The sequence below is a fragment of the Portunus trituberculatus genome, unplaced genomic scaffold, assembly GCF_017591435.1.
Source record: "Portunus trituberculatus isolate SZX2019 unplaced genomic scaffold, ASM1759143v1 PGA_scaffold_262__1_contigs__length_23706, whole genome shotgun sequence".
NCBI classification, from domain to species: Eukaryota; Metazoa; Arthropoda; class Malacostraca; order Decapoda; family Portunidae; genus Portunus; species Portunus trituberculatus.
The window spans coordinates 8,446-20,000 of record NW_025541430.1 but is presented as its reverse complement, the minus strand read 5'-3'; the positions used below and the strand labels follow the sequence as shown (position 1 = coordinate 20,000).

General features: G+C 44.5%; 1 protein-coding gene across 1 annotated transcript; it reads right to left on the bottom strand.

Annotated features, from left to right (window-relative positions):
- Positions 1–8,937: 8,937 nt before the first annotated feature.
- LOC123500441 (protein ZBED8-like) lies at positions 8,938–10,717 on the bottom strand. The gene is given in 2 exon segments (XM_045249159.1): positions 8,938–9,189; positions 9,191–10,717. Coding segments are annotated over 2 exon segments (1,779 nt in total).
- Between the last annotated feature and the right edge of the window lie 838 nt (positions 10,718–11,555).

Below are 11,555 nucleotides of genomic sequence, written 5' to 3'. Positions count from 1 at the left end.
GTCTAACGCAACAGCAAAAGTTTCACCGAAATCTCTAAAAGAGGATGACCAAGACTCAGTAAGGAAAGCCAGAAGATCACCAGTAGAGCGACCTTGACGGAAGCCATACTGGCGATCAGACAGAAGATTGTGAAGTAACAGATGTTTGAGAATCTTCCTATTCAGGATAGATTAAAAAACTTTAGACAAGCAAGAGATTAAAGCCATAGGACGGTAGTTTGAGGGGTTAGAACGGTCACCCTTTTTAGGAACAGGCTGAATGTAGGCGAACTTCCAGCAGGAGGAGGAGGAGGAGGATTTGATGTTAGGCGCCGCAACAGCATAGGTCATATGGCGCCGCATGAAACTATTTAATTAAAACCAAAAGGTTTAAAACAAATCGTAAAATAACTAAAATAAGTAAAAACGATAAAATTAATGGTAATTAAAAACAAAAAGCTACAATAATAAACATAAAACATTAAAATACATATAATAAAATTAAATAAAATTCACAGCTTTGGGAGAAGGCCAGCTTCGCGGTAGAGATAGCGGTGTCAAGCGAGCGTAGTCGTGCATCTGTTGCGGATGAGTAGATCTCACAGCCGTATTCTAGCTTCGGAAGTATGAGTGTACGGTGAAGCAACAGCAACGTGTCCCTGTCCGCACCCCAAGAGGTATGACTTAAAACCCGAAGAATGGATAGTGCCTGCCGACAAGACGCCTTAAGAGAGCGAAAATGGGGAACCCAGGTGAGACGGTTGTCAAATAAAAGGCCAAGATATCGAGTCGCCTCCACGCATGAGAGGCGTCTATTGGCGAGGTATAAATCCGGGTCTGAATGGACACCACGGTTGCGACAAAAATGCATAGCTACGGTCTTCGAGGTGGAGAATCGAAAACCGTTCATGTTGGCCCAACTGGACACCCTATTGATCGCCAGTTGGAGCTTGCGCTCAATCAGTGACATCCTAGAAGCAGCAAAGAGATGCACAAGTCGTCCACATATAAAGAACTGTGAATGCCATCCGGTAGAGTATCTATAACACCATTTATTGCAACTGCGAATAGCGTAACACTAAGAATACTTCCCTGTGGGACACCGTCATTTAAAGCTGTAGCATCGGAGAGAACACTCCCAACTCGAACCCGTAAAAAACGTCTGGATAAAAACTGCTGGATAAAAATAGGAAGGTGGCCCCGAAGGCCAAAATTAAACAAAGACTGTAAAATGCCATGACACCAAGCCGTGTCGTAGGCCTTCTCCAGGTCAAAAAAGACTGTTACTTGATGGTGGTGATTAGCGAAGGCCTCACAAATGGAAGACTCTAGGGATAAAAGAGCATCAGTAGTAGACCTCATCTTTCGGAAGCCGTACTGTACCGGTGACAAGTACTTCCCCTCTCCAAATACCACATGAGTCTTATATTTACCATCTTTTCTAACACTTTGCAAATACAGGACGTTAAAGATATAGGACGGTAGTTCGTAGCCTGGAGATTATCTTTCCCAGGCTTCGGAAATGGGAGAACCACTGCCACAGCCCAAGAAGATGGAAAGTCACCGGTATGCCAAATCATATTATAAAGATTTAAAAGAAAGTTAAAAGCAGTGTCAGACATGTGGCGCAAGAAGGCATAAGGTATATCATCTGGCCCAGGAGAAGAGTCGTGACACTGGGACAAAGCGGTCCGCAACTCGGAAGCAGAGAAAGGGACATTATAAGACTCCCTCCAGCGGAAGAAAAGTTTATGCCGAGAGATTCCATTCTCTGGCGGTGACGTGCGCCCGGAGCTGCAGGATGCCTCTGGGAAACACTGGCAAAGTGCTCCGCGAAGAGGTCAGCGACATTCCTAGGGTCTGCCACCGTTCGCCCAGCAGACAACAAAATTGGTGGGGAAGGAGCAGAATACTTCCCAGCAATTCGGCGGACTTTGTTGAAGACATCCGTAAGAGGGTGCGGACGTTTATGGAAGAGACATAGGCTTTCCACGAGGCTCTTTGTGCCTCTTTCAAAATGCGGCGGGCCCGAGCTCGGCATCGCCGAAAAGCTTCCAGGCACTGCGGGTCCCCACGATGTCGCCGGAGACGAGAGAAAGCTGCCCGTTTCTCTTTACCGCTGCAGTGCATGCTGCGTTCCACCAAGGAACGGGACGCTTAGTAAAGCGACCTGACGTCCTAGGGATTGTCTGAAGGGCTAAAGAAATAAAAAATCAGTAAAATAATCAACAGCCTCAGCACAAGTAGAAAAGTCAGCCAGCGGACGAATAAAAGAGCTAAGGTCTGTGAATCGACGCCAATCTGCCTTGTCTAAAACCCAGCGTGGTGGCCGGGACTGTGGCTCAGATTTCACAGATTGCAATAAAATCGGAAAGTGGTCACTACCGTGTAAATCCGGTAGGACTCGCCAATTAAAATCAAGGAAAGAATTAGATGTACAAAGAGAAAGATCGATAGCTGTAAAAGTCCCAGTAGGAGTGTGGAAATGTGTAACATCCCCAGAATTTAAAATCTCCAATCCCTCATCCTCAATAAAAGAACCGATTAAAACCCCACGAGGATTACTAGCACCTTCATCCCACAATGGGTGACGGCCGTTAAAATCTCCCAACAAAGAAAAGGCGGAGTCAGCTGACGCACCAGGCCGTCAAGCTCACCCCTGGAGACAGGAAGCCGAGGAGGAGATATAAACTGCAGATGGTGTACAGTCGTCCCATAAAGACCTTAACAGCAACCACCTGAAGGGAGAGTTAAGTTGTACCGGGATAACAGGTATATCCTGACGGACTAGAATAGCTGTGCCACCGTGGTGGCCCTGGTAAGGGAAAGGAGTGTTAAAAAAGCACGATAGCCAGGAGGACTAGAATAAGTACTATCACCTATCATAGTCTCTTGTAGAGCTACACAGGCTGGAGAGAACTCCGACAGCAAAGCTCGGAGTTCCCCCCACGAGGCGCGAAGGCCTCTACAGTTCCATTGTAGAAGCTTGAAGACGACTATTTGGGTGCAGTGGACGAGCGAGCCTTTTGAGGCTGCCCGTGACTGACCTGACTAGAAATAATCAAACGACGAGAAGACACCGGGAATTGAGGTGTGCCGGGTCGTTGGACCTCAGCCTTTCGGCTTATCGGTGGGTGATGCGAACTATCATCACTTTTACTGGTCCTCGGAGGACGAGGATCAGGCAGGACTGCACTTTCCGATACAGTTGGTCCACGAGGGACGGCTATGACAATATCATCGGACGTCTCCATGCTCAGACCGTCCTCATCATAAGAAGCCCGATCTGAGACGGAGGGCGTCACAGAAGGCTGGACAGAAACTACTGGAGCTACCCTAGCAGAGCGGTCCCTGGAGGACTCACGATTATAAGCACCGGGAGAAAACTTAGACTGCTTATGCTGAGCTAAATCTAACGACTCCGCAGAGCCGCGGTGCCGCTTAGTTAGACCCTTGAAAGGCTTAGGAGATACAGGTGGCAAATGGACATCTACTACATGGGTGACTTTGTTCAAGTCCGTATTTTCTCGTCACTTCTAAGAGATGACTCAACCGAGTCATCAGCCAAAATGGCAAACCTGTTAGCCAGATAAACAGTACCACCCGCCCCAACAGAGCGAGAGGTAGCAGGAGGAGTTGTCTTCGGACCGGCAGACTCAGCCGAAGAGCGAGCGGCCAATGAAGCATAGGATGTCGCACCAGTACCATCCTTCTGGCGGTACAGGAGTTCACGGCGGGCGCTACCGAGGCTGATAAACTGACTATTGGCAAGCTGTAGAATGTCCTGCTCCAGGCGATACCTGGGGCATTGCCTGGAACGTACCTGGTGAGCATCACGACAATGAAAACAATAAGCTGCACCATTGCAATGCTCCTCTGAATGCGAGTCGAGTGCAGAGCAATTACCACATCGGGAAGCTTCCTTACACGAGCTTTTCCCGTGACCGTACCCATAGCATGAGAAGCACTGAAGAGGGCGAGAAACAAAGCGCCTCACCCTAAGGTTGATAGGACCGATATTAACACGGTCAGGAAGGGTGGACCCAAAAAAAGTGAGAAGGACCATGTTGGAGGAGTTCCTCATCTTAGTCACCTTTTGTACTGAGCTAGGGCACATTGCTAGTATTTCCTCTTCTGGGAATTCATAGAGGTCTTGGCTATAAACACAACCTTTGCTATAGTTAAAGGTGGGATGAGCCTTAACAGTCTCAAACATGCTGTCAGAAGGGCATGGGAGATGTTGCAACATCCTAGCTTGCGTAAGATCTTTTGCTCGCACAAGCACCCCCTTCCCATACTTTTTCAGATTCCCTCAGGAATCGTGCCGATTTCTTTGGACAGGTACCGGGAGGCATGGATGAAATTCCACGCCCATTTCTATAGTACGCCACAAACCAACGTGGAGGTGGGATCTGGCGGACTGCTGGAACTGAATTCTCTAAATAGTTTTCAAAAACATTTGGGATGTAATCCATGTCACTGTCTGAAATATTACGTGACTGGAGAAATTCAGTTTTAAAGCCATGGCCGGCGAGGGGCAGAGATGCTACATGTTCATAAGCTAAACGAGCTTCATCACATGACATAAACGTTACATAGCAGCGGTTAGAAGGAAAGTCCTTATCATAAACCAGTCGAATGCGAACAACCGTACCATACGCCTTGAGAAGTGAGTGCAAGGCATGATAGGAAAATGATGGATTAACATTTACCATTACAAGAGAGTCATATGCAGCAGAAATGCATCCCTCAAAAGAACTTCCAGAACAGGAGACTGCTGTGGGAGGCCCTTGTGGAGGGGAATCCTCCTCCTTACTCAGACCTGAAGATGACGTCTCGTGGGCCAGGTCAGCCACCTCTCGAGAACCTGAATGTTTTTGGGTTTTCCCATAAAAAAAACAGCTACACAAAAATTGGCTCCAGGGGCAAGGGAAACCACCTACTGGGACTACAATGGGAGGAAGCGCTGGCTGCCGTGGACGGGATACCTCGTCCCCATGCGGACCAGTCGTTTTAAAAATAGGCCCCACATGATACGAATGTTTGTCCACGACAGAGCTGAGACCCCCCTCCCAAAGCATCCCAGCCTGGACACCCAACCATCCAGCACAGGACAGCCCCTATTGGGCGTTCCCTCCAGCGGGTGGCTCCACTGGTCCACTGGCAGCCTACGTAGGAACCATTTAGTCTGGCCCCTCACTGGCTACCGTACTAGCATGGGTAGCCCTCTCCCCCTCGAAAGGGCAGAGCAGGGGCCTAAGCCCCCTCTAGCCTAGCTCGCCAGGTCACAGGGGCACGCAAGCCCCCACCACGACAAGGCGGTTCCCATCCGGGGGGGAACTTCCAGCAGGAAGGAAAGGTAGAAGTCGATAGACTAAGTTGGAAGAGTTTGGTGCCTCGTGATCTCTGCCTCTGCCATGCCTGCAAGGGATAAAATATTACTTTCTTCCACGTATTCTTGGCAATCATATTGGTTTAGGTCTCTTTCATAACTAAACCAAACTTAATTAACAAAATATAACTAAACCTATCCTAACCTATTCTAGCCCTAGAAGGGGAAACCCCTTAAAAAGTTACGTTTTTTTTTTAAATGTGGGGTGTTTAACACCCCAAAAGAAATTTATTCATTCAAAAATATTTTCAGTAGTTTTATTAGCCAATTGAGTGTACAAAATTAAAGATCAATCATTTCTCTTTCATTTAACACATAAAGTTCGTAAATATGAATTCTGAATTGTAGAGGCACTTGGACATTTTTTTTTCCTGAAAAATAACTAAAAGAGTAATTCTTAATAAAAAATGGAGAAATTAACATCCAATTTGGTTTAAAATGTGTTTCCGTACAGCGTGGTGATGGAAGAATTCGCACGTGATGCTTTGAGGCCCTGATCTCAATGTGAAAACCTAATCTGGAGAGGAGAGAATGAGGGTTAAATTTGTCACCAAATCTACGCATTTTTCTGTTCTCAACATACGGCCCCAATATTGACCCTGAAACTATTCTGAAAACATTAGCACCTTGTCAAGTCATTATTTAATATATAAACCATGATCTGGGCATAATCATATATATATACCTAGAGATCAATGCAGTTCACACAGAAGAGGTTGGAGTGCTCCCTGCACGAAGGTTTCTTGTAGCGTCTACACACCTCTCTGGTCTTTCTGTCCTTGCTCCTTGGGCATATGCTGCATCTCTGCTGCTTCCCTTCAGAAGTTTTCGGTGATTCCTCAGACGACATTGAAAAGTTGAAAGTTTCCTTTATAAGGGTCCTGACGCTGAAGTGCTGGCCTGGTAGGCTGAACCGTGTAAGGGCCCATTTCTTGATTAGTTCATATCCCATTGTCTTTAGAAATTCCCTCCTTGACAAGCTTTTAATGCCTTTCTTGGTACATTTGTCATTGTGGATGACGTAGGAGTTCATGCAAGCAATGTTGATTATCCCTAAGAAGATGCATACAGGCCACCGCCTTGTCTGTCTGCTACATGAATAGTTAGCACACACACCTTTGTTTTTGTTGTAATAAAGGAGGAGAGTGGATTTGTTTTTGTGACCAAATTCAATGGAATGGTGACAAGTTGATAGTAGTGTTACTACTTTGTTACTCTTGGCCTTGTAGGAAACCAATGTAGTGTCTCCATGGCAGAGAAAGGCAGTCGTTCCGGTCTGTCTCGTCATGATGGCAGGTATGTATGTTTTTTTTTTCTTTATTGTGCCCACAATATCCATGCTAACTTCCCGGAGTGCATTGACCAGAAGAAGGGAAGTGAACCAGTTATCAGTTGTAACAGTTCGGTCAGTGTCAATGCAGTCCTCCAGCAACTTTAGGGTCAAGAACTGCCCCTGATTTATTTCCTTAGATTTTTTTGATAGATCCTTTCCCAAGGTAAGGATTGGCATTGAACATGTAATAAGTAGAGGAGTCACATGCCAGAACCAGCTTGATTCCATACCTGTAAAAAATGATAAAACAATAAATATAAGTCAGTGCAATATATACAAGCCAGAAAGCAAATAAAAGTAGATATCATACAGACACTCAAAAGGAAAGGGTCAATGGACAGGGCATATAATTTTGCAGAAGAGGAGAGATGGGCAAAGGACTAGAAAAGTAACTGAGTGGATAATACCTGACAAAAAAGGCCACAAGGAGGACTATTGACAAGTCTGTGTGATGAAGTAACAAGTACACCAGTAACTGAGGAACAGTGGCACAAAACAGAGAATGTTACAGGCCAACAGCCCTAACCAAACTTACTTTGTAGGTTTCTTGGGCATATACATCTTGAATTTACAGCGTCCTCGAAAACCCAGGAGTTGTTCATCAACTGTAACATTCTCACTAGGTGTGTAGTTTTCCCGACAGTGCTGAATGAAGGCATCCCACACTTTTCTTATGAGATAAAGGCGGTCATGCTTCTTTCTTTCAGCCCGTGTTGTCTTATCATCAAATCGTAAACATCTCATGAGGAAACTAAAACGGCTTTCTGACATAGCACACCTGTACAATGAACAGCCAAACTCATGGCTGAACATTTCTTCTGCTGATATATGGTTGTCCTTTTTTGCACCAGCTGTTATGAGTAAACCCAAGAGTGCATCTAATTCCATCAGTCATGTCACTGTAAGTACTAGTTGGCGTCTTCATCCTTGATGAAAATATTAGTATGAATAACAATGTTAGACAGCATTTGTTCATCCAAGAACAGTTTCAAGGTCTCAGGTAAAGTGGATACAGCTTCAGTGATAGGTGTGGGCCCTGCTTGGTAAGTGCCACTATCACGTTTCCTCTTTCTCGTTCCTTCTCTTGAAGGGGGGTCCTTGCTCCACTTCGTGCCATCCTTGGCTGTTATTGTACACCTGCCAGGTATTTCATACAAAGGGTCAAAAGAGGGCGTGTCAATGGGCCCTCCCTGACTTCTTGTTGCAGGTGTAACCCCGTTGGAACTTGTGGGAGTTGGTGAATTGCTACGCGATTCCATGGGGGATGGGTCATCCTGGGAGGCTTCACCATCGGTTGTGTCCCCTTCTTGCACTTCTAGGACTTCTTCCATAGTTACTTCCTCACCAAGATCCACCACTTCCAAATTGTCATCTTCTATGGAATCATACATATCCAGGAGATCTAGTAATTCTTCATTTGACACCGCTTTTAGCCTTCGTGCCATAATGAACTGAGGGAAAATGAATAAAAAAAAATTCATGTTTTACCATTATGTGGTAATATACATGTATACAGACAAATATATTGTTTTATTTGCATGCTATTCTGTAATGATTACATATCAGTTGCAATGCGCATTTACATTAGTGAATGTTGGTCAAAAGAAAAGTTAAACCATTCTATAATATGGTACCTACATGAGGGAATGTGGGGTGAGAGCCACCCCAGAGGAGTTCGTAATGGGGGAATGTGGGGTGCGATGTACCACACAAGAGTTCGTAATGACGGAATGTGGGGTGAGAGGCACCCCACAGGAGTTCTTAAAAGGGGAATGTGGGGTGCAAGGCATCCCTACCTTACATCTGGCAACTCAGAATGAAGAGAAGGAGCGACATACACCCTCTTTCTCTGAAGGCTAGTGAGCCACTGAAGAAATTTCCACCACAGGGCGGTGGTGGGCAGCTCCACTACCAGCGCAAGGAAGAAAAATGGTCACTGCGCAGTAGAGTGGGGTGTCAGGGCACCCCATATTCACCTTCTAGGGCAGTGGTTCTTAACCTTTTTCAGTGCCCGTACCCCTTGATATGTCAGAAAATTTTCTCGTACCCCCATCCAATGTAAATACAATACAAATATATGAAAAGGATTAGTGATACAAACCTTGCTGAGAAATTATTAGATTTTCAATTACAGAAGAAAGGTACTTTTTTTTTATTTCAAATGAGAAGTGTCAATTAGTAGGATCCAATGAATAATAATGAGTATTACTACATAGTGCACACCAACACATTTTTAGTGGCTCTTTTGTTGTTGTTTCTCCTTAATGATGTTGTTCAAACGAGGTTCTTTCTTTGAAAGTGCCAGACGCATGTCATCACTTGCATCCAAACGGTTTCTGGCTTTTGTTTTGATGTGTAGGAGCGTTGAAAAACCTGCCTCACATAAGTATATAGTTGCAAATGGTACGAGGACCTCCAAAGCTCTCCTTGCTAACTGTGGGAATGCTTGGAGTTGTGCACACCAAAACATATCCAGTTGCATTTTTTTCAAACTCCATTCACATTCTGTCATTGGTCTGTAACTCCACAAGATCATCTTTCATGATATCATTATCATCCATGGAATCAAGGTTGAAAAGAAATGGATCCCGTATCCATCTTTGTGCCACAGAACCTTCTTCAAGGTGAAAATACCCTTGGAAGGACAGAATCAGTTCTTGCAAATGTTCTTTTACTTCACTCAGGATGGGCAGCTCTTCTTCAGCACTAGCAGCCTCATCAAGAGAAGGGAAGTTTGCAAAATTTCCACTTTCAATGCGCTTTATCCACATTGGAAGCTTCTTGGTGAGGGCAGATACCTTTTCCCTGGCAGTTATCATATTCATCGCTGTTCCTTGCATAGAGACATTCAGTTCATTGAGGTGCATGAATACATCTGCCAGATATGCCAGAGACAAAATGAACTCCCTGTTTTCAAGATGGTCAGCAATTTCACTGCCTTGATTTCTAAGAAATTGCATAATTTCTTCATGAAGTTCAAATACACGTGTAAGTACCCTGCCACGGGAAAGCCATCTCACTTCTGTGTGGTAAAGAAGAACACTGTGCTCGGCTTCAATTTCTTCACAAAAAGATGCAAAAAGACGGTGATTCACTGCCCGTCCTCTGATGAAATTTACAGCACGCACAACAACTGATAAAACAGTCTTCAATTTTTCTGGCAGCGTCTTTGTAGCAAGTGCATGACGATGCAACACACAGTGAGTGACAGTTACATGGGGAACTTCTTTTTTCACTAGGGTAGCAAAGCCTGATTTATTTCCAAGCATGACAGGGGCTCCATCAGTGCAAATTGAACCACACATGTTGAGAGTCATTTCATGTTCCAAGAAGAACTCTTTCACAAGACTGAACACATCAGTTGCTTTTGCAGTAGTTTTCAGAGGTTTACAAAATAAGAATTCTTCCACCACTTCTTTCTTCTTCACATACCGAACAAATGCCATCAACAGGCTGCAAAAACTAACGTCAGTTGACTCGTCCAGCTGAATACTCACTCTGACAGGACTAGCTTTCAGGTCTGTTATCACCTGCTGCAAGACATTTTGACTCATATCATGAATCCTTGAATGAATAATGTCATTTGACAGAGGTATCTGTTTAAGCTTCTTTTCAGCTTCTGTCCCTAACACTATTTTTGCCATTTCTAATGCGCAAGGTTTAACAAGCTCCTCTGCGATAGTGTGAGCTTTTTTCTTCTTTGCACACAAAAGGGCAACTTCATAAGATGCTTGCAACAAAGGTTTCTCAACTGGCACAAAACCTAGCTTTGACAGGGTACCACTACGATCAAATCGTTCCCGCTTGATCTTCAAGCTGTTTAAGTCATGTCCAGCATCTGTGCCTCCATGCCGATTGTTGAAGTGTTCATTGAGTCTTGATGGTTTGAGATTTGCATTTGCAAAGACTGTGCTGCAGAGCATGCACTGTGGTCGTTGAGTTCCATCTGCCTCAGTCATACAGGTAAAACCATAACGAATGTAGTCGTCGTTCCACTTGCGTTTCTTAGACATAGTTACTAGATCTTGATCACACCGATACTACCTGGAAAGATGCAGGCCTGGATGTTATAACCGTTACATGTTACAATCGATATAAAATAACGTATCACCACCAACACAATACACAGTTCACCCAGGGATGGCTCGAAGTGTATGTTATTGTGGGAGGGTAAGGCCATTTTTTTTTACCAACTGAGACCATTTTTTTACCAACTCAGGACAGTTTGACCTTCTCAGAACATTTTTTTACCAACTCAAGGGATTGTTTTGATCAACTCAGGCCATTGTTTGACCAATCCAGGTCATTTATTTACCAAAGGAATTTTTTTTACCAGTTCAAGCCATATTTTGACCAACTCAAGCCATGCTTTGACCAACACATACCAGTTTTTGACCAAGTCAGACAATTTTTTGGCCAACTCATCCCCGACCCCTCACCCTGGTAGAGCCATCCCCGAGTCCACTATATTCCTCCTCATGCACATAACAGTACCTTCAAAATTATATATCTTTTATCAATTATACATTTATTCTTGACAATATTAGAGTTATACCACACTAAAAAAACATATTGTGACAAATAAAATAACCCAAAAATTACATTTCACAAATAAAAAATGACACTCACCAGTAATTCACCTCAATACTATCAACAACTCGAGCAGAAACAAAATGCAGACCCAATTCACACTGTTCACATTGACTCAACTACACACAGCACAGTGCACATGCAGCATGTTTCAAACGAACCTGAGCTGTACTCGTTGATTCCTCTAACTCTCAGTGAGAACCCAGAACACAAGCGACTGAACTTCTGAAGCCAAGGACCAGAGTCAGGACCAACGCGAAC